The sequence below is a fragment of the Macadamia integrifolia genome, chromosome 8 (genome assembly GCF_013358625.1).
Source record: "Macadamia integrifolia cultivar HAES 741 chromosome 8, SCU_Mint_v3, whole genome shotgun sequence".
Classification (NCBI taxonomy): Eukaryota; Viridiplantae; Streptophyta; class Magnoliopsida; order Proteales; family Proteaceae; genus Macadamia; species Macadamia integrifolia.
The window spans coordinates 3,829,275-3,853,136 of record NC_056564.1 but is presented as its reverse complement, the minus strand read 5'-3'; the positions used below and the strand labels follow the sequence as shown (position 1 = coordinate 3,853,136).

The 23,862-nt window shown below is 37.5% G+C and overlaps 2 protein-coding genes and 1 long non-coding RNA gene across 3 annotated transcripts; 2 read left to right on the top strand and 1 right to left on the bottom strand.

Moving 5' to 3' along the window:
* Nucleotides 1-89: 89 nt before the first annotated feature.
* Nucleotides 90-3,982, top strand: LOC122086246. Its single transcript, XR_006142365.1, has 2 exons — nucleotides 90-857; nucleotides 3,476-3,982. It is a non-coding gene; the product is annotated as an uncharacterized LOC122086246 (long non-coding RNA).
* Nucleotides 3,983-12,679: 8,697 nt separating this feature from the next.
* LOC122086112 (pentatricopeptide repeat-containing protein At2g37320) lies at nucleotides 12,680-14,694 on the bottom strand. Its single transcript, XM_042654821.1, has one exon. The coding sequence runs from the start codon at nucleotides 14,492-14,494 to the stop codon at nucleotides 12,860-12,862; it is 1,635 nt and encodes a 544-aa protein (XP_042510755.1). The 5' UTR covers nucleotides 14,495-14,694; the 3' UTR covers nucleotides 12,680-12,859.
* Nucleotides 14,695-16,277: 1,583 nt separating this feature from the next.
* LOC122085516 (kinesin-like protein KIN-5D) lies at nucleotides 16,278-23,136 on the top strand. Its single transcript, XM_042653979.1, has 22 exons — nucleotides 16,278-16,468; nucleotides 16,555-16,684; nucleotides 16,793-16,951; nucleotides 17,042-17,518; nucleotides 18,153-18,250; nucleotides 18,340-18,496; nucleotides 18,602-18,671; nucleotides 19,007-19,083; nucleotides 19,198-19,251; nucleotides 19,339-19,419; nucleotides 19,515-19,626; nucleotides 20,018-20,104; nucleotides 20,212-20,387; nucleotides 20,483-20,644; nucleotides 20,721-20,828; nucleotides 20,932-21,090; nucleotides 21,175-21,258; nucleotides 21,629-21,834; nucleotides 21,950-22,051; nucleotides 22,130-22,239; nucleotides 22,335-22,486; nucleotides 22,558-23,136. Exons 1-22 carry the CDS (start codon nucleotides 16,278-16,280, stop codon nucleotides 22,780-22,782), a joined length of 3,177 nt encoding a protein of 1,058 aa, XP_042509913.1. The 3' UTR covers nucleotides 22,783-23,136.
* The last annotated feature ends 726 nt before the right edge of the window (nucleotides 23,137-23,862 follow it).

The window sequence follows — 23,862 nt, the reverse complement described above, 5'->3', positions numbered from 1 at the left end:
ACAAAGTTTCTTCGTAGATATAATGCAGAGGAAACCCTAAAAACCTAATCCTCACACAACTACACATAGAAAACCTTTTTTTTTTTTTTTTAAGGAACACATATAAAACTTTAAAACCTTAATCTCCACACAAGTACTATTTTATCCCATACATGTAATAGATCCACAGCCCAATCCAATTACAAAATACAAGTCCAACAATGATTATATGGACCCATAGAGAGACTCTATTTAACCCCTAACACCTCGTTGTTATTTTACCCCTTTATTCTTGGCCGGCTGGTTGCAGACTTGTGAGTTGTGGGCTTTGTATGCTAATGATCATTCCTTGTAAAGTTCATAAAGTTTCCGTTTTTCTTTTCTCCCCTTCATTTCCACGACAACATATAACCTCCTCCTCCTCTTTCTCCTCCTTCTCCGGGTCGCACTCATTGAAATTAAGATGGAATCCTTGGAGCTTCAGTGGCCTGACCTTGACCTCAAATTAGGGCATGCGTCAAGCAACGATCTGCACATAAGTGCAAGTGACCCGTACTCGTCAATCCTTGGAACGCGCGCGTTCCAGAGGATATGGACCGACCGCTTTCCTATTTCTCAGGATTCCAGAGGATACAGACCGCCACATTAATTCCTATTCCTCAGGAGGTCAGGAGTTAAGAATCCCACTCTCTGCTCCTCTTCAACTCATCTAGGTGCTTCCCATTTTGTGTTACGCTTCCAGCAGAGGACACGATTCAAGGTTTCAAGTTCTTTGAAGAGGTGTAGGGAATTTTTTTTTGGTTCATTGAAGAAGTGAACGAAGAAGTTGAATGTACGCCATCTAGAAACATGGAATAATTTGAAGCTTCTTCGTCAAGGTGAACACCTCTCTCTCTAGGAACCCTAACTTTCAGAAACATGGAATAATTTGATACTAGTGGTTGTACGTTTTACTGGCTTTAATGTATTACATAAATGCTTGTTCAGTCTTACTTGACTTTTGGCGTGTCATTGATCGGTGGCATATATGTTTTTAGATAGGATTCCTCTCCATAGAATCCATGGACCATAGAGTGATCTCACAGCTGAGGTGCCATTTTTGATGTATCATTGATTGGTGTATCTTTGTTCTCCATATAGGTTTAGCTGCGGTCATATTAGAATCCAACCCTACCGTTTGTATATCTTTCCTTATCACTTCGGCAATAGTCATTTTACGTCTGTCCATACCTCTTCTGGAACCTTCTACAACGATGGGGTTATTGTATATAATAATTATATCTCTATCGGTCATAAATGAAATGGATATAAATGAATCACTTGATGAATTACTCAATTAATGATTGATTTTTAAATACAATCAGATTGAACTTGATTAATTAGTAGCAGTAATTTGTAGCAACTACCTCAAAATTTTAGTTAGTGTATTTAACAAATGAGCTAATGTAAATAGTGCACATAAGTTATAATCAGGATGTTCTATGTAATAAATCAAAAAACAGGGCATTACTCATAATTAAAATTCTTTTAGACATTATTAATAGGGAGAAGAGAAAAAACTATGTCCGTCTACACACAACCCTTGTTTTCAGGGGAATCTGAAAAGATGCCCCTGCACCCTTGAAAAAAAGAGTTGTATGTGGACGTGGGGAACGCTAGAAGAAAGAGTTTGTCCTCCCTTGTGAATATATTGCTGTGAGATCGTCTTCGAATCTATCCCCTTACAATCTTCCTTCCTATTGCTTTTCTATCTTTCTTTCACTGTTTGGTAATCTAGTTCAATTACAAAATGAAATTGTGTTATGGTGGTGACCATATGAAATGGATTGGAATAAATCACTAAGCATTTGACCAATCTAGTTATTAATCTATTTAGTGTTGATGCTAAGAGGATTGGATTTTTCACTTAGTACTTGCATGATATCTGGAGGGTGCCTGTTCAGGTTGTTCTAGCATTGTTCATCTTGCATACGTACCTTGGGCTCGCTTCACTTGAAGCTTTTGTTGCCACTGTAATTTTGATGTTAACAAATATTCCACTGGGAATACTACAAGAGAAACTTCAGGGGGAATTGATGGATTCAAATGATCAAAGGATGAAGGTGACATCTGAGGCTTTGAGGAATATGAGGATTCCCAAGATCCAGGGTTGGGAGATGGAATTCTTAGATAAGATAATTGAACTCAGAAACTTTGAAACAAAATGGTTAAAAAAGGTGCTTTATACATCAGCCATGGCTTCCTTTGTCTACTTGTGTGCTCCCTCGTTTGTATCCATTGTTACTTTTGGGTTTTATGTGCTTATGGAAATTCCGCTAGATTCAGGGAAAAATCTATCTGCACTTTCAGTATTTGAAATATTGCAAGTGCCTATTTATAATTTGCTAGACACAATATCCATGATGAAAGTTCAAATTAAAGTTTCTCTTGATAGGATAGCCTCATTCCTTTGTCTCGATGATCTTCATCCAAATATAGTACAAAAGCTTCCAAGAAATAGTACAAGGGTTACAGTTGAGATAGTCAAGGGAAATTTCTCTTGGGACCTTCATTCCCTTAATCTCACATTGAAAGATATTAATTTTCAAGTGTACCATGGTATGAGAGTGGTTGTTTGTGGTTCCGTTGGGTCAGACAAATCAAGTCTACTTTCTTGCATATTGGGGAAAATGTCAAAGGTATCTGGAGATGTCAAATTAAATGGAACGAAGGCCTATGTTGCACAATCGCCTTGGATACAGAGTGGCAAAATGGTCGACAATATATTATTCGGTAAGGAGATGGATAAGGAAAGATACGATATGATCATTGAAGCATGTTCATTAAAGAATGACTTAAAATTGTGTGCCTTTGGAAACCAAACTATTATGGGAGAGAGCGGGATCAACCTGAGTGGTGGGCAGAAGCAAAGAATCTAGATTGCACGTGTTTTGTATTATGATGCTGATATTTATCTGCTTGATGATCCTTTTAGTGCAGTGGATGCTCACACAGGGAGTCATCTATTTAAGGTAACTTCTTTTTTCTGTTCTACTTCCAAAGTTTTCCTTGATGAAATTGGCTTGCAACTATACATCACATTATTTACATTATAATTTTGTCAACCAGAAATTGTGATTGATCTAAAATTGATTTAAGAATAGTGAAATAATAACTATATAGAAGATATATAAACACATGATATCAAGCAATGCGTATGTTCTTGCATAAAAATAAGAGATTGATGTTAATTATCAATATGAAAAGTAATTTATATTGATATGACTCTTTTGAGTAACTAGAAATTCTTTTTGAGCACATAAATGTGAACATTTGTGCATTTTTTATAGGAGTGTTTACTGGGAATTTTGAGTTCAAAAACAGTAACTTATGTAACTCACGAAGTAGAGTTTTTTCCTACTACTGATCATATCTTGGTGATAATATGCCCTTTCTTTCCAGACTTCGTCTATTAACCTGGTTTGAGAATGATATTTTATCTTCTCTTGTTTGGTAGGTTATGAAAGATGGGAGGATTACTCAAGCAGGAAAATACGAAGAACTTCTTAGTTCGGGAGTTGACTTTATGGAGTTAGTAGGTGCACATAAGAAAGCTTTAGCAGAACTTAATTCTATCGAACATGGAGCTGCTTTAGATAATTTAATTGATGGTGAGGAAGATGGTAATAAATTGTATGACAAGAAACATGCTCAAGATGAAGGGGAAAGGGAACCCCAAAACTACGAACCAGAAAAACTAGTTGGGCCAATAGGGCAACTTGTCCAAGAAGAAAAGAGAGAAAAGGATGTAGTCAGTCCTTCAGTCTATTGGAAGTATAATACCACTGCATATAAAGGGGCTTTTGTACCATTGATTTTGTTAGCACAAGTTATTTTTCAGCTTCTCTTAATAGTTAGTAATTATTGGATGGTGTTGGCTACTCCAGCTTCAGAAGATGTGAGATCTTGTATTAGAGAACCAACTCTCATCTTCGTTTATGTTGTTTTGACCCTTGGAAGCTCACTTTGTGTACTTATAAGGTCCATGCTCATTGTAATTGCTGAGTATAAGACAACCACTTTGCTCTTCAACAAAATGCATTTGAACATTTTTCGTGCTTCTATGTCATTTTTTTATTCTACTCCAAGTGGAAGGATTATAAATTGGGTTAGTATTTAATTACTTTTGGGATCCAAATGATCTTGTTTTATCATCGTAAAATCTAATATATTTTTATTTTAAATAAACTTTATTTTTGTGTATAGGCGTCCATAGATCAAAGGGCTGTTGATACTGTTATTCCACATCAAACTGAAGAACTTCTTGTCTCAATCATAGAATTCTTGGGAACAATTGCAGTAATATCATATGTTGCATGGCAAATGTTAATAGTTTTCTTTCCAATGACTGTGGCATGCATCTGGTACCAGGCAATTCTATAACCACTTTCATTTTTCATGATTAAATTTCAAATCTATTTCAGCCATTTTTTTCGCATGGTTAACACGCCATACACTAGTTGGTTCAAGCTTATGTTGTATTAGTGAATAATGAATTATGAATAATGAATTATCTTATTTTGCACCAAATTAAGTTAGTGGTGGATGCATATGTGATTGGGTATGAAAGTTGTGATTTGAATATTTATATTCTTCTTAAATTTATAAAGATTATATGCAATAAATCCATTTTTCAGTCACATATTTATATATAAATTAATGCAAAGCTATGGTCTTTCGCTTACCAAATTTTTTTAAGAAAGGACCAAACAGTAAAAGTTGGCAATCCTCCACCTAACAACTTCTCCTTTACAGTAGGATCTCTTAGTTAATTAGCTCTTATAGACAACCAACCCCATCTATTTTGGATAAACCTAGTTACCTTCCAATAAGTCCAATGTTATCAACGTGAACGGTGCATCTCAAACAATTTTCTTATGTTTTTCGTATGCATAAAAGTATTCTTACATATGTATGGATCAAATATAATATGGCCTAGTATCTCTGTTGGTAGCTCCGTCAGGTGGAGCCATACTGAAAATGATATAATCGGCGAGAGGAAAACAACCCGGATCACTAGCTAAGGCCCCTAAATGACCGCTTAGTGATAAAGGAGGTAGGGGTGCAAAGACAACCAAGAGGTTTGCCTAGAATCAGCTACTTGAAAGAGTGCATAACAACTCACTGATCAAGCGTTCTTACGACAAAGATGAACGGGCTACGCGATTTGCCGAAACTATGTGATGTAAATGCATCGGTAAGGGAGCATTCCGCCTTAGAAGGAAGCACCCGTGCGAGCAAGTGTGGATGAGCGGAAGCAAGAATGTCGGCTTGAGTAACACAAACATTGGTGAGAATCCAATGCCCCGAAAACCTAAGGGTCCTTTGCAAGGTTCATCCACGGAGGATGAGTCTAGGCCCAAGATCAAGCCGAAAGGCGTAGTCGATGGACAACAGGTGAATTAATAGAAGTAAAATAAATAAAAAAATTGATAAATAATTTCTAATTTTTCACTAGCTAAATAATATCACTTAATAGTTGTGAAAATAAATTAATACCTAATTTTAAATTTGTAAATAATTTTTAATACCACTGTAAAGCTTCATCTTAGTGGTAAAACTATTTTGGGATTTGAGGAGGGTTGCTTCGACCATTGGATGGTTGTTCCTCATTCAAATTATCCATGTGTCAAGTTGTGGGCCAATCTCTATTGTGTGGTCTGCCATGTTTTGACTTATACCAATGTATTTTCAATTGTTGAGCTGAAGTTACCCAAAGTTGCAAGTTGAGTTATCAACCAATCAATTCTCAAATTTGATAAATAAATGGATAGGTGGTGATTTGGACAGCCCACATCAACAAAAATTGGGCCCCAATGGAATTGCTATGTGGTAAATTTTGATTAGTCAAGAAGAGAAGCCTATCTAGTTGGTCCACATATGAAACATTGTCACAATTTCAATTAGTTGATAATTTTCAATGAAAAATCTTCTTCTTCCTTCCTTTCCATTTTTATTTTTCACTCCTTTTTTTTTCTTCCATTTTTGTTTCAAATCCCTCTTTCTTTACTAAGTGAAGTGTGTGGACGATGCTTTATGTTAAGCATGCAACAGCATTGCACTTAGCTTAAGTGAAGTACTTAGACTACACTACGTTACATTTTTGCATTAAATTGCACATTCATGTGCTTTTGGCGACAATGAAAAAGGTCACATTGTCCAATCAATCATTAGAAAATTTAGATTTGACAAATAATTGGATATATACACATATGTGGTTTTTAATTGAATTTGAAATTTGAATAATTAAAATTTTGGGGTAAAAATAAAACGGATACCATGAAAAATTGGATACAATTACTTTCATGTTCAGTAAACTTATCTAAGTATTTTGAGGTAGAAATTTTAGGATATAGTTAACTTGCAAGCAATGCATATAGTTCAATCAACGTAAAAAATAGAAAGTAGAAATTGTTCAAAGAGAATATTTGAAGTAAATAAGATATAATGAAATATTTGTCTACAGTTGCATTCATGATGATGGTGTCACTGTCAACCATCTAAATGTACGCCATTCACATTAGGAAATCCCCTATAAAAAAAGTCTATCATTTTCTAACTATTTATTCATTCCTCATTATTTTACATTTTTCTAATTTTCTTTTTATGAATCTTGTCTTGTAGCAATACTATATATCTTTTGCACGAGAATTATCACGACTGACTGGAGTATGCCAAGCTCCAATTATACAACATTTTGTTGAATCTATTTCAGGTTCAACTACAATCAGGTACTTCGATCAAGAAGATAGATTTATGAACACAAACTTCAAGCTGATAGATGGGTATTTTCGGCCCAAATTTCATTTCTCTGGTGCAATAGAGTGGTTATGTTTTCTCATGGATATGTTGGCATCCATCACATATGCTGTCTTTTTGGTTTTCTTAATCTCAGTGCCAAAGGGAGTAATCCCTCCTGGTATCATGTTGAACTTGAGATCTTATAAAATTTATCCTTTAAGGCAACCACGAATGATTTGCTAACATGAAAACATGCTTTTAAATTTATTTTGCTTTCTTCTCTCTAGAAGGTGTTGTTGGTTTGGCAATCACATATGGGCTTGGTTTCACTATATATGGAGTCATATGGGATCTTTGTGGTCTTGGAAATAAAATCATATCCATTGAAAGAATACTACAGTGTGCTTGCATTCCTAGTGAACCCCCTTTATTGGTAGAAGAAAATAGGCCAGGTCAAGAATGGCCATCACAAGGTGAAGTTGATATTGTAGATCTACAGGTAATCTCTAGTTTCGATTCATTAAGTCTTTATCTCCTTACTAATCCCCTCGTTTATGGATCATATCCTATGAAGCTTAATGTTGCTTGATAGTTCTTCTAGCTCTTATGGAATTATGCTAAGTTTCTTGATTTGATTGTTTAATGTTAATGTAGGTCCGGTATGCCCCACATTTATCTCTTGTCTTGCGAGATTTCACATGTACTTTTCCTGGAGGAAAGAAGATTGACATTATTGGGCGAACTGAAAGTGGCAAATCAACTCTCGTACAAGTTCTCTTTCGTATTCTTGAACCAACAAGTGTCAAATTAAAATAGATGGTCTCAACATCTCCAAGATTGGCCTATATGATTTACAGTCAAAATTGAGCATCATCCCACAAGACCAAACAATGTTTGAGGGGACTCTAAGAAGAAATCTTGACCCGCTTGAAGAGTACACTGATGAACAAATCTGAGAGGTGTGATTTTTTATTATTATTTTGATGAATAATATTTTACCAATGACAAAGATAGGATGGACATATTTTCTACTTATTGATGATTCACACAAGACAAACACATAACAATTAAACTAATTGGAGAAGTATCTCTATGAACTTATTTCTTGTGATCATATGAATTTTTTATTTTTTGTTCAGTTTTTAATTCTTTTATGCTAAAATGTTGAAATTGTTTCAATGGATGCATTTGATCATCTTTGGGACAAATTTGGTCTAAGATATTATCTTAGTTGGGCTTGGGTATTGCGTTGTTTTTGCTGCTTTATTATCCATTTTGGCGCTTTTTTGCTTCTTCATCCTTTCTTAGCTCATCTTTAATGATCGATTGTATGTTATTGAATAATAAAGCAATGTGATAAATTGACATTGGTGACTTTTTTTTTTTGTCTTAGGCTTTAGATAGATATCATCTTGGTGATGAAGTTAGAAATAAGGAAGGGAAACTTGATTCTGTTGGTAAGTTTCTTTTGATATTTCACTCTATACCAAAGTTTCTCAACATTAATTTACCTATGCATATATGCACAATCGTTTAAAATTTTTATTTTATGATATATTTAAATTCTTATGCACAACCCAACCTCATCATCCTCCAAAACCCCTTTTCCTACAAAAAGTAGGGTAAGAAAACTCATGAAAATTAGTTCTTGAACAATTAACCCTTTTCATGTGGTGGCTGTCAGAGTTATTGAAAATGGAGAGAATTGGAGCATGGGTCAAAGACAACTAGTCTGTTTAGGGCAGGTGTTAAGTGTTAGTACTCGATGAAGCTACTGCATCAATGGATACTACGACTGACTATCTAATTCAACAAACGATTAGGCAACACTTCATAGGGTCTACTGTCATCACAATTGCACATAGGATAACATCAATTCTTGATATCGACATGGACCTCCTCCTTGATAATGGTTCGTAGCTATAATTACTACACCAACATCAAATGGTTTAGTTGAGTTTGTTAAATATGCTTACTCATCCTTTTTTGTGCTTTCCTAATGAGATTGATTTGTTTTCTTATCTTAAGCAGGCATTATACTGGAATATGATTCCCCGAAAAATTTGCTAGAGATCAAGTCCTCAGCGTTTGCAAGGCTTGTTAAGGAGTATATTCAAAGATGTGATTCCTAGTTTTTGAAATAATAAATAAGTGACTTTTTGAATTGTTCAAAAATAAGCAGGATGCATTAGACTAATGCCAATTGCTATTTTGAGTATGACAATATTTTGTAGTGAGAAGATGATGGAATAGATATGGAGGTTAAATATGATCATTTTTGTTGGCATTGTCATTCAGTGAAGTGTTAGGGGTAGAAAAGAAGATGAGAGCTAAAGTTTTAGTAGTTTGCTTGCATGTATCTTTTGACTATGGAAAACATCATTGTACAGTTGCACTGCAAAGAGGTTTTTTCATATCCCCAGGATCCAACAAGAGTTGCCCCTCTCTCACTCCTACGTATTGTGTGTATATATATATATATATATATATATATACAGCCTACATTTGGCTTCATATTTCATCACTTGTAATTTTACCTATATTCCTAAGGAGTCCAACATTGGCTGATTCCTTAGCTCAGAAGGCCTTGTCTAAGCTATGTACGCAGTGTGGCTAATGAAGTCATGTATTTCACCATTTGCGTGCTTCACATGTGCTTCTCAATATACTACTCTTTACACAAATACACACACACACACACACACACAAAAAGGTTATCTTTACTACCATTAGTATCTATCTTGTGGCACAATGGATAGAGCCGAATTATTGTGGATAAGCAGATATAACTTATAATGTCCCCTATTGTCATGTTTTAGCAAAATTAGTATTGGCAAGGTGGAAAAATAAAGCTTTGAAAATACCACATCACCCTTCCTTGTGGTAAACTTGGCGCTATTTTAAAAGCCTATCAATCAAAAAACTTTTGTCAAAAAGCTTCAAAATGTGGTATGTTGCTAGACATCTTACTTGATTTACTGCCAAGATTTCCTTGAACAACGAGCATGTTATCTTGTTATGCCAATATCATTATTACCAATTATTGCTATGGTTAAATTTCTCCTCTCAAAGTTTTCCTTCTTTGACCATGCATTAAGACCCGAAAGCCTCAAAATTGGTTCCTAGATTGACAATTTGAATTCTTCGTACTACTATCAACCATATGTGAGGTAATTCTGACCACAAAAATTTATGGTTAAGGTTCTTCATAGAAAAAGATATTGGTAGTAGCAGGAGTCTCGTGCATTGGATTGCTCTTTTTTTTTTCTTTTCATTCTTCACATACAAAGATATCTTCTTAATTAAAAGAACGCTTTTAAGACAAACTTTTTTATTACTATGTTATCATTTTAGAAATATCTAACATCCTTTTTTTGTGGGGGGGGGGGGGGGAGGGAGAAATTAGGAATATCATCATAGGAACAAGTGACATAACTTCAAAAGGGGAAGGTTCGGGTCCCTTCTATTGAACGCACTTAAGTAGCCTTCTCTTGTTTTAGTTTGCCTTTTGGGCAGGAAATACAAGTTGACAACATTTTGGATTGTGTATTTCATATGTTATTATTTTAGGAGTGAATCTAATAATTTAGTCATTTATATTTTTATTATTAACCTTTTTAATAGTAAATGTCCTTTCTTAACCTTTCTTTTTTGGGGGGGTAAAAAAAGGCCTACGATGTCCTACACGCTAAGGACACAACCTTCTCAGCTAAGGAGTCAATCACGTTGTTAATCTCCCTGAGAATAAAATGGAATGAGCATGATCTGAAATAAGATGCCAAATGTTTGATATCGGCAACAATGCTAATGACTCCTAGATGAAGACGAAGGTTTTCAAGGCGCAGGATCTAACTCAACCATAATGTCATCCACTCCTTCAGAGATACTCCCCAATAAACCTGTCCTCATTACAAGAGCTTCACCTTGGAGAACTGACATGAATTCCATAGGTTCAGAGATTGCTGAACCAGAGGCATTAATGCCCTTTCTTGAGTGCATAGGGGCTGTAGTAGGAATTTAATGTGAATTTTGTTATGGATAGAGTTGGACAAAGTTTAAAGGCCTTGGCAAAGAGCATGGCTATTACCCAACCTTATCATACGGGATTTGAAAAGCGGCACAATAAGGATTTGAATGTCCATTAGAAAGAAAAACTATCCCGTGTTCTTTTTCCCCCCTTCACTTCTCCAGCAACTAACAAAATTAATATAGTCCAGAGAGAAAAAGGTAATACAAAATATTCACTTTTTCATAAATTTAGTTGTTTTAAGTGACTAGGAAAAACACCCCCCCCCCTTTTTATTTGTTGGTGTATAAATTCAAACACCCTCCACCTCCTTCCAGCAAACCCAACTCATTCCTCTTTCTATTTCAGTTCCATGATGATGCATCTCATTCTGTTATTTGGACTTAAAATGGCAGCATACTTTAGTGTAAGCAAAATGATGTTTTTTCTATTTTTTTTCCATTAATTTCTAACTTGGTTATTGTTTGTCCATGTTTTATCTTTCTTGTTTGGTTATTATCTTTTCCATGTGAAATTAAGCTGAAAATGCCTTCTCACAATATTGGGAAGAGCATATTGGTCTTCCACACCCTCCACATTGGTTAGCTGCAAAGGCTTCTCCATTAATCCCCCATGAGGCGGTAGTGTTTATGAAACTTATGGAAGAAAATGAATTGGCTTCTCATCTGAGTTCATTCTGTAAGCAGGCTAATGTTGCTTGTTCTACACATGCATTGATGAAGAAGACAACGGATAACACAACCCTACCACCAATAGCTCAGTGGAATATTGCCAAAGTGACATACGATACCCTTGTTGGTTGCTAGACAAGGGGGATTGCCATATTTCCGAGAATCAATGGCAAAAGAAGGAGGTTTCATGCCTATTCCAGATTTGAGGGACACAATGTCATACAAATCATTCTTGTCGTAATCTTTGGCATCAAAAGTCCCATTTTTTTTTCTGCGCATTAATGAATTGAAGAAGCTTTTTGGTGTGGTGGACGAATCAAACATGGATGAGTACATTCAAGACACCCTCAAGGTATGTAAGAAGAGCCCCATGCAAGGTGAGCAGAGCACCCGTAAGATTTCCGCCAAGGATCTCATCGATTTTGTTGTCGAGAAATTAGGGCACCATGTACGTATATGGAGTACTGAGAGCGTCGAAGGATCTTATGAGAATGTCTCAATTGGAGCTGTGAAACTCATCCATGGAAACCTTTTTGAACCACCAGCCTTATGTCATAGTCAGCCATTCCCATTTCAAGTTTATTATTGCCATGTTTTACATAAAGTAAAAGCATATGCAATTGATATACATGCTGAGAAGAAAGTGAATCATGCAATCATGACATGCCACTATGATACATCAACTTGGAATCCAAATCATCTTGCTTTTAAGCTGTTGGGTTTTGGACCAGGCAAAATTGAAGTATGTCATTGGATTAATGAGAATGGAATGGTCTAGACAAAGACTCAAGGTTGAGCAGCATTTGAAGATATGATTATCTTTTAGTTATGTTGTTTGTGTTATATGTTATTGCTTATGCTTTTTAAAGGATAAATAATTACTTATTCTCTCTTGCTTATAATATCTTTCAAGTTTCAATATAATTCTGTTCTTAAATTATTCAGCTTAATAGAGGACAACCTGAAATTTAAAAAATAAAATAAAATAAAAAACTGTTTGCCCTGCGTCATTGTCCTTTTTTCACCTGGTATCAACCCAACTCTAACATTCAGGATACAATATATGCTTGCAATCAAATATGGGAAAGACAATCAGTACATGGGAGAAGAAAATAATAGGGCATTTAAATGAAGTAAAAGATTATCTCATTTTTATCATCACTTGATCGCAATGTTGGTGGGAACCTTTCCTTTCAGTTTATATAATTGCAAGCAATGGCCATGCAAGAAAAAGAATATTTTCTGACTTAGATCTCAGATTAGTGAGGGTGAACATAACATGGTATTGGATGTCAAAAAAAATTGAAAAAGAAGGTTCTCTGTTGTTAAAATAAAATAAAAGAATAGTTTACTCACTTCTTGCCTAAGAAATTAAAATTTAAACCACTTAGCAATATATACCTCATCGATCTGTCTCATGTATTACAACATGCTCATAGCCTAGACTCCTCATATGGTCCACCAAACTATCTACCACGGCCAAAACCTCTATTACTCTGGCGTTGGACTTGTCCTCTGCTTTAAATCTATAAACTTCAGTTCCAATCTCAATCCAGCTATACCCAGGATTGGATTTCAATCCTCTATCCTTCATTAGCTTCCTTACTCTCGCCGCCTCATCCCAGTAACCCACACTGGCATACAGATTTGCCAACTGGACATGAGTCGCAGCACAACCTGGTTCCAACAAAAGCCTGCTCTCTGCAGCCTGAATTCCTACCCAAACGTTCCCATGAAGTCTAGAAGAAGAAAGTAATGAGCCCCATATAATAGCATTGGGACGAATAGGCATCTTCTGGACAAACTCTTGAGCTTCTTCAAGAAACCCAGCCCGGCCAAGAAGATCCACAATGCATGAATAATGGTCTAAATCTGGCCTGACACCATGTTCAAGCATGGAATTGAAGTAGAGACGGCCCTGTTCTACAAGACCCACATGGCGACATGAGGAGAGAACACAAAGGAAAGTAATGGCATCGGGCTGGATTTTCTGATGCTCCATATCTTTAAGTAGGCTGATGGCCGGCTCTGCAAGCCCATGCAGGGCGTAGCCAGCAATCATAGAGTTCCATGAAATGATATCTCTTGCTTGCAGCTCTTCAAAGACATAAAACGCTTCTTTGATATTCCCACACTTGGAGTACATCGAGATCAAAGCATTAGCAACGTACGCAAACGAACAGAAACCCATATGAATTGCTTGACAGTGAGCAGTTCTTCCCTTCCTGAGAGAGCCACAACCGGTACAAGCACGCAGCAGGCTCACGAAAGTGAAATCATTCGGTTTCAAGTTGAAGCATCTCATTTGGTGGTACAGCTTCATACACGTCTCAACAAGCAAGTGCTGTGCAAAGCCATCAATAATTGCAGTCCATGAAACTATGTTCTTCACAGGCATTTCTTCAAACGCCCGATATGCATCGCCCAACCTCCCACACTTACCATACGAACTAATCAGTGCACTTCCAACATAAATAAACATATACAACCCAGTTTTGATCGCCAGGGAATGAAGCTGAATCCCAAGACGGAGAGCCCGTGCAGACCCACATGAACTCAAAGCCCAGGAGAGCGTAGTCTCATCGGCTTCCCTACTTGTTCCCTTGTGCATTGAGACAAACAGAGAGAGAGAACCTTCGTCCTTATGCAAGGCATTAGCCCAGGAATCATCATAGTCAAAACTTTCATCAAACATGTTTGGCATTGCATCTGTTGAAACTGAATCGACAAAACTGTAGGCATCACCGGCCAATTTTACTGGGAAGCATTGATCCACACCTGTTTGTGATAAGTCCTGTATGCAATCTTGGATTAGCCGAAGATGGTTTCGATGCTCTTCAGTCACAGAAGAAGTTTTGGGGGTTATGAGATGTAATATTCTCAAGGCCTTGTCCAAGCTCCTACTCTCTGGCTTCTTTGCCAATCCACGAGAAGATGTGCTGAGATTGGAAACTATTAGCAGTCCCCCAGAGAGGGATTTGGATATCGTAGAGAAAGACTCGTTCCTGAAACAGGTTTGAAGGAGAAAACGATTCATCCGTTGAGAGACCCATCAGTCCCTGCGATCATACAATTGAAGAGTGTCGGCCATTACCTGCTTCAACTTCAAAGGTCTTCGACGAAGGTTTTCAGGTTACCAGCCTTTTCAGCTTCGGTGTTCCTTGCCCTGTACGCACTCCGTGGTGGAGAATGGATCCTTGCACGTACGTTCACCCAAACGGCTATTACCCAATCTGTGATTCTGTATCATCGTTCTATAAACTAGGATAGGATCCAGTATCGGTCGGATCCGATACACTGTGGTAAATCTGTCTGATATGATCCGCTTCAGAACCATCCAGATTTGTATCAGTCTTGACCAATCCCCATTTTTGGAACCTTGATCTATGTTGATCAAGTATCTACATTGATGCCGATTGGCTACATGGAGTCATACAAAACAAATAGGCAAAAAAGAAAATAGATAGGTGAAAAAAAGAGAAAAGAGGTACAACCCAATAACCCAGAAAAATCTTAGTTAAATAAGGTTGATTACATGGATCTTGGTCCTTCAATAGGTTTTATCCAAGGTTATCCTTGGACAAGATCGAGACTACCTAACATTTTACCTCATACATCATAGTCGGTCACATAACACTATAAACGCACTTCTTCACTTTCTTCATCGCATTTTAATTGTCTGTGAAACAACGTTTTATATGTCACCTTCTTTATTTATATGATTCCATTAAGGTCGATACTGACCTTGACCACATCCCAATTTTTAGAACCTTGATCTGTTTCAATTAAGTATCGATACCGATACCAATAGAACGATACGGCCATTCCAATTCTTAAAACCTTGACCGAATTAAAATAAGAATCAGAATCGGTGGAGACGGTTGCCGTTTCTGTTTCCTCCAACAATGCATGTACCACCGCAGTCGGTATCATTTTAATCAATTTTAAATTTGAAATCAAAGGTTAGTAGAAAATTGAAACTTGAAAAACTTGGAAGAAGAAAGGGGACACGTCTCATCTTGGGCGGTCTAACGGTAGGAATTTAAAAATAAACGGAAAATTAACGGCGTTAAGTTTAAACGACGAAGCGGTTCGTTGAGTTTTAAACGGCATACAAACTCGAGAGTTCAGATACAAGCGAGTGAGCTCTGAGCTGTGAGCAGTTCTTCTCTCTCTTTCTGCTCGCTTTGCTTCTTTTATCCTTTAACATTTACAATAGAAAATCTTCACAAATTCAACGAAAAAGGTTCCATCGATTCTGGAATCTGTTACTGCTCGGATTCATACTCTTTTTGTTAATTTCTTCCACGTTTGGAGGTTTCGACTTTCGATCGGCCGGCCTTGAGATTCACTGTAAGTGTTTGTAGCTCTATTTTCACTGTTTCATTTGCCGTCCTCGACTTCTTCGATTCGAAGCTTTCAGATTAGTCGGTTTCCATCACGACGGCGACTTTGCTTCCTAATTTTGTTCTCCTCCCCTTTCATGGTGTCTTGTCGTATTCTCTCTGTTTCTGTGAGCTTGTCGATGAATATTTTTAATTTTGCATATATTCTCAGCTTGATTTTTCTTTTCTTCCTTGTAAAAGGAAAATATTTGGATTTTGGTTTATTCGAATTGTGTTTGTAAATTTCGTGATCCCCGATTTTGAGATGTTGGAATTGAGTTTCTTGGTCGTTTGAGCTCCATGAGAATTTATAGGTATTGTTTTTGGTTGTTAAGCTATTGAGGAAGATGACTTCTGTCGTTTGGTTCTTCTACATTTAGGAGAATTTTATTTGTAATTCAATGTGTATTCTTTCTGCACTCTTCTCACTAGTTCATGGTACAGAGCTTAGCCATGGACTCTTCACAGTCACAGCAAGTGAGGAGAGGGAGACCAATCTCCCTTTCTCCTTCCCAAACTCCAAGATCAAGCGACAAGGCAGTAAGAGATCTGCGATCAGACGGGAGTTCCAGTCACAAGCATGACAGAGAAAAAGGGGTGAATGTCCAGGTTCTTCTCCGTTGCAGGTTAGTGCAATCTTATTTTTCAAATTTCCCACAACTGGAGTAGCTTTTCAGGATATTGATTGGTCAATGTGGTTCATTTCTTCTAGACCTTTAAGCGAGGACGAGGTGAGGGTCAAGACACCCGTAGTTATTTCATGCAATGAGCATAGAAGAGAAGTATCCGCGGTTCAGAACATAGCCAACAAGCAGATTGATAGGACGTTTGCATTTGACAAGGTTTCCTGCAGATCCTCTCAGCTAAGCTTTGCATTTTATCCTGGGTTGTACTACAGTTGAAACTTGTCCCTATTCTGCATGGATTATAGTGTGGATAGTTCTGTGTAGGTCTTTGGCCCAACATCCCAACAGGAGGACTTGTATGATCAAGCTGTCTCTCCAATCGTTAATGAAGTTCTTGAGGGTTATAACTGCACTATTTTCGCTTATGGTCAGACTGGCACAGGGAAAACATATACGATGGAAGGAGGGGGAAAGAAAGCAAAGGTCTTATTCTTTTTCCAGACATGGACATTTTCCATGTAATTCTTTTTCTCCCCTTGCTGCTTCTTCTGTCTGATTTCTCTGTTCTTGCAGAATGGGGAATTCCCAAGTGATGCAGGTGTTATCCCTAGAGCTGTTCGGGAAATATTTGACATACTTGAAGCTCAGAATGCTGAGTACAGCATGAAGGTTACATTTTTAGAGCTCTACAATGAAGAAATAACCGATCTTTTGGCACTGGAAGAGAACTCCAAATTCATTGATGACAAGTCAAAAAAGCCAATAGCCCTCATGGAAGATGGAAAAGGAGGCGTTTTGGTGAGAGGCCTGGAAGAAGAGGTAGTCTGCACTGCAAGTGAAATATATAAAATTTTGGAGAAAGGGTCAGCTAAGAGGCGTACTGCAGAGACGCTTCTCAACAAGCAAAGTAGTCGTTCTCATTCAATATTTTCCATCACAATTCACATTAAAGAGTGTACATCTGAGGGGGAAGAGCTGATCAAATGTGGAAAGCTTAATCTTGTCGACCTCGCTGGTGCTGAAAATATATCACGTTCTGGTGCCAGAGAGGTATAGTACCAATACGGTGTGTTATGTTTACATGTATAATAAAGTTGTGGTATTCAGAGATACCTATTTCTTATCATGCTTGTTGCACACCAACATATAAAAGATCTCAAGTAGTAATTTGAGCTTGTACTGCTGCAATGCCTCTAGTGATCTAGTGATGCAGCTCAAAATAGGCTAAACATTAGAAAAGTTTTATTGCCAAAACAAGAAACCTAGTATAAGATAACAAGGGAAACAAGGGTCAGAAAGGACTAGTTAACCCAAGGGTCAAAGAGGACCAAAGTCAGTTGGGGACTCACTCACCACAAGAGGTTACGTTGGGTCTCGAACTATTCTTCTCTCCTTTTTTCTATACTTCACAATATATATATATATATATATATATGGGAAGGGAGAGCTAGCCGTTGGAAATATAGTCGTCGGAATAGAGCCATTAAAATATAGCCATTGGAATATACAATTGGAAAGAGTGCATGGGAGAAAGTGGAGTGGGCATTAAATATTCATCACCGTGACTATATCCGACACTTTGAAAGAATATAGTTGTAGGCTTTAACACACTGAAGCAGCTTCATCCTCAAAATGAGTTAAAAATACATATTTTTGATATAATTGTAAATACATGTGTCTTCAGGGAAGAGCAAGGGAAGCTGGAGAGATCAATAAGAGCTTGCTTACACTTGGTCGTGTTATTAATGCACTAGTTGAACACTCTGGTCATGTCCCATACAGGTATTGGTTGTGTTTTCAGCTTAAAAACTGCCTACTTACATCTGAATGTAATGTGATGAACTTCTGAAAGACATTGCATTATCAATCAGGGATAGCAAATTAACAAGATTATTGAGGGATTCCTTGGGAGGGAAAACCAAGACTTGTATAATTGCCACAATTTCACCTTCCATCCACTGTTTGGATGAGACACTCAGCACTCTGGATTATGCACACCGTGCAAAAAATATCAAGAATAAGCCAGAGGTCAGTAATTTGGTCACAATTGATGGTGCCACTCTTTTCTTCTCTGTATAATGCAGTTGAACTGTGTCGACTGATCCTAATAAATCCGAGCATTACTATATCCAGGTTAATCAGAAGATGATGAAATCTGCAATGATCAAGGATTTGTACACTGAAATTGACCGTCTCAAGCAAGGTTGTCGATTGCTTCCTAACTCATTTCCTTGATCATAGTTAAATGCAATATTTTTAACAAAAATATGCTATAATGAATGCTTCGCTATCATAGTTGTCAAGGCGCCGCCTAAATGCCTAGGTGGCTCAGCCTGGACTGGTGCCTTGGTCGCCTGGGTGTCACCTTGTTGGTGTCGCCTTGATTTTTACCATTCTCCATCGCCTTGGGCCGTCTAACGCCTTGACAACTATTTTTTCCATTCTACAAAAAAAAGTCCTTTAAATGAAGCTCATTCCAATTTTATCTTAGGATATATATATATACTAATATGTATTTTGTTTTCCATCTCCTACCAGAGGTGTATGCTGCAAGGGAAAAGAATGGCATCTATATACCACGTGACCGTTTCCTTCAAGAAGAAGCCGATAAGAAGGTTCAGATCCTTGCTTTTTGTTGAAATACAAATCTTTTTCTCGATAAAGACTGCAGTAGGAATATTATTATTATGGTAGATACCTTATTTCTTCTTTTTCTCTGCTTTATCCAGGCCATGACTGAAAAAATAGAGCGCTTGGAACTTGATTCAGAATCCAAGGACAAGGTGTGAGAGACAGGTCTTCTTAGATTATTCTGTGTCTTTTTGATTGCTGTTTCAAGAGTCTTGACCAGTAAAAATATTTGTGAGCAGCAACTGCAGGAGCTTCAGGAGCTTTACAATTCTCAGTTACAGTTAACCACAGAGTTAAGTGAAAATTTTGAAAAGACCCAGGTAATGCACCATGATTTTTGAGCTACCAGGCATCCGTTTTTGCTCTCTGTTTCAGTGTAGGAAATTGAACTGCTCTGAATTATACTCCACTGCAGAAAAAACTTGCAGACACTGAATGTGCATTATTTGAACTAGAAGAAAGATTCAGACAGGCAAACGCTACCATTAAAGAAAAGGAATATCTCATCTCTAATCTTCTCAGATCTGGTATGTTTTTAAGTGCCATTTTGTTCCCCAATTCCCCACACACGTGCAATCTCTTTTAGCACCTTTATGTCCCTTTAGACACTTCATTTTCTTTTAGCTCAAAACATCTGTGTTGGACCAGTGTTTTTGAAAATCTATATTTATTCTCTTGTTCTTGTAGTAGCAGTAATAAATTATTAGTACTTTATTCATCCAAAATATATATATATATATATATATATAAATATTATTACTTTAGTAGGCCATATACACTTTTGCAGTGTTTTGAGTTTTTAAGTTCATGTATATACATGTGATGGTTCTAGTGTCTGGTTGTCATTTGTGAACATATATTTTGAGCCAAATAGAATTTAACGATGTCTTTTGAATCATTTTATGGTTCACCTTTCAGAGAAAACACTTGTCGAGCAGGCAATTCAGCTTCGAACAGAACTTGAAAATGCAGCATCAGATGTGTTTGGCTTGTTTGCGAAAATTGGTTTGTTTCCATGTTCTTAGAAGTGCACATGGATTTGCTATATTATACTCCATGCATGAGTACAAAGTGTAATGCTTTCTCTCTGTTAATCTTTGATTTGTATGTAGAGCGCAAAGATAAAATAGAAGAGGGGAATAGAATTCTCATCCAGAAATTTCAGTCTCAGCTAGCTCACCAGCTTGAGGTCTTGCATAAGACTGTTGCAGCTTCCATAACACAGCAAAAGCAGCAACTGAAAGAAATGGAGGAAGATATGCAGTCCTTTGTCTCTACAAAAGTTGAGGTAGTGCAAAATTTTCTCATGTAACCATGCGGTCTTTGTGGATGTTATTGACAAATTGACATTAGTAGCTCATCTTCTTGTATGTCTATGTATAGGCTACTGAAGAACTTCAAGGACGGGTGGGGAAGCTGAAAGCTATGTACGGTTCTGGCATCAAAGCTTTAGATGATTTAGCAGGGGAGCTTAATGGAAATTCTCAGTCAACCTTTGGAAATCTAAATTCAGAAGTTTCTAGGCACTCATCTGCACATGAGGATGTAAGAATCGATGCTTCCTTTAAGTCCTCCTGTTTATCTCCCTATTGGTGTTTGACCATTTTCTGCCATAGCACAGCTTCTCAAAGGAATTGCTTTAGAGGCGGATGAAATAATTAATGAACTTCAAAGTAGCCTCTCTAATCAAGAAGAGAAGCTAGCTGCATTTGCTCAACAACAGCGTGAGGTTAGCAACTGGGAGTTCTTACGTTTTGCGAGCTGCAATTGGGAGAAGTTGAGGAGGTATCATATTCCTAATTTGATCAATCCTTTTATGGCTTCAAATACAGGGCCAATCCAGAGCAATGGAGACCACAAGATCTATTTCTAAAATTACAGTGAACTTCTTCAAGGCATTAGACATGCATGCATCCAAATTCACCCAAATTGTGGAAGAAGCACAATCCGTCCATGACCAGAAACTGTGTGAACTGGAAAAGAAGTTTGAGGTGTTTCCACTTTCCTATTCAGTCCTTTCTGGATCCATATGAATTATCTTTTCTTCCTATTTAAATCTGTTACTTGAAATGTAGGAGTGTGCTGCCAATGAAGAAAGGGAACTGCTAGCAAAAGTGGCAGGGATGCTAGCAAGTTCAAGTGCAAGGAAGAAAAAACTGGTACGCATTCTGTTCCATTTTATTCTTAGGGAGGCATCTTTAGTCGTCAAGCGGTCTTGTAATCCACTTGTTGGGAAAATATGGAGGTGTTTGGTTTTTTGAACTAATTTAAAGCAAGTATCAACCTATTTATAGGTCTTGCATAATTCAGTAACACATTCCATGGTATACTGATCTATACTCCAGGTCACTGGCAGTTTCAGGTGACAAAATTGTGAACATTGTTTCCTGGAATAAATTCCAAAGATACATTTCCTAGAATTGATTTATTTATTTCTGAATGCAAATGTATAGACAACTTATAGCATGAACTTTTCTTCAAGTAGAATGACTGGTCATTTATTGTTTAGCATATGCTTATTTTCTTTAGGTTAAAACAGCAGTGGATGACCTCTGGGAGAGTACTGCCAGAAGAACCAGTAAGCTACAGCAAGAAATGTCAACCATGCAATATTTCACCTCTTCTGTCCAAAGTGAATGGACTACTTTCATGGAAAAAACTGAAAGCCACTATCTTGCGGATACAGAAGCAGTGGAAACTGGAAAGACTGGCTTGGAAGAAGGACTTCAACAGTGGTAAGGGCACCTGTAGTGACAACTTGGTATTAACTCTCATGTTTTGGTCACATTACAAGTACGCTGGAGAAAACTCTCATCACTTCTATTTCCTCGAATTTTTCCTGATATCCAGTATGACTAAGGCAAGAATGAATGCACAACAATGGAGAAGTGCCCATGAGTCCCTGCTCTGTCTGGAGAAAGACAATGTTGCATCTGTGGATTCTATTGTCAGGTAAGTTATTGGTTGTCAAGATGATCTTTTGTTTGAGGGGCACTCTGATATACTAACTGTTCTCTTCTGATTTGTTAGGGGTGGGATGGAAGCCAACCATATGCTCCGTGCTCAGTTGTCTTCTGCTGCCTCATCTGCTCTTGATGACGTAGATGTTGTGAACAAGAGCCTACTTTCCTCCATTGAGCGTGAGTTCCTTATTTCAGATGCAATTCAATTTCAAATCGGAGTCACTTCCTGGTTTATATATCAGAAGTTATATTCAAACAAGATAATGTTGCAGATTCCTTGAAACTCGATCATGATGCATGTGGAAACATGGATTCCATGATAGCTCCGTGCTGTGGAGATCTGAGGGAGTTCAGGAGCAGTCACTACCATAAGATTGTGGAGATCACGGAGAATGCAGGAAAATGTCTGGTGCAGGAATACACGGTATGTATATTATTAATGTGTTCTTTCAGTGTTTGATAGGAGTTCCAATCTAATCTCTTTTTGACAAACAGATGGATGAACCATCTTGTTCAACACCAAGAAAAAGGTCATTCAATTTGCCAAGCACGGCGTCGATTGAAGCACTCAGAACTCCAGCTTTTGAGGAGTTACTGAAGTCATTTTGGGACACTAAGTCTTTCAAGCAAGCAAATGGAGATGTAAAATATATACAAGGGGCATATGAGGCTGCTCAGTCCTTGAGAGACTCCAGACTTCCTCTCTCTGCAATAAATTAAGATGGTGATGCAATAAGAGATATATAACAGTTAGAGCGTGTACAGATTACAAGAAATCCACACTTCCTCGCTCAAAAGCCGTTTTGTAGCAGTTAAAGCATGTTGCAAGGACATCCATTTAGGAGGTGGAACATACATATGCCATGGAGGAGTGGAGTGGGGGTCGACGCGATGGGGCACATGTTACTTATATATATACAGGTTAGGTATGCATTTTTGTCTGTAGAGGAGTTTCAATTCTTTGAAATCCTCTGCTTTTGATGAATGCAATTCTGTCATCACTGTTACTTTTGAGACTTTAGGGAAACGCATCCAATGAATCTTTGCTGGTACAAGCGTGACATTGTTCATCAATTAAGACTACCAAGAACCTAGCCCAAAAAAAAATTTAAGACTACCAAAAATGTGAGGGGCTTTTCCACATTTTCAGCCACATGAAGGATTTATCTTTTCAACCCATTCATTGGCTACATAAATCACCAAGAAAACCTGGGATTGTCCAGGCCCCAGGGCCATATTTGGGGATGAAAACTGAGGAATTTCTTCACCGATGAATGGGTGTTTTGATATAGGCATCGGGGTACAGTGGGTACTAAAATAGCAAGGGACCAAACTAAGGCAACCTCTCCAAGCGTAGGCTACCTTTTTTTTTTTGTAGGATGAAAATTTATTGATTAGGAGCATGTGTACACCCATTGGCTTCACGTAAACAAAGGTCTTGAAACGAAGGAGTGGAAATCGACCAATCTTCATACACATGATAGACAGGGTTTTCCTAGCCAGAGCATCTGCAATACAATTCAAAGCTCTTTGTTGTCCAACTCCACTTGGAGATTATTAAAGCCAGCCTGTAGTGTTGTAGACAATGCCAATCTAACAGCGAGGGCTTCACCTTGTAATGGAGAAGCAAGCGTAGGCTACTTAACAGGATAATCCGTAGGCTGAAAGAATAAATATTCGCACGAGGGTGTGCTTGCAAAGGTGTAGAGAAAAAGAAAGACTAGCATTCCATTTTATCTCGTAGACATCTCTGGTGGGTAGGTATATATGGCAGTTCAAACACTAGCCCAGCCTAGTGGT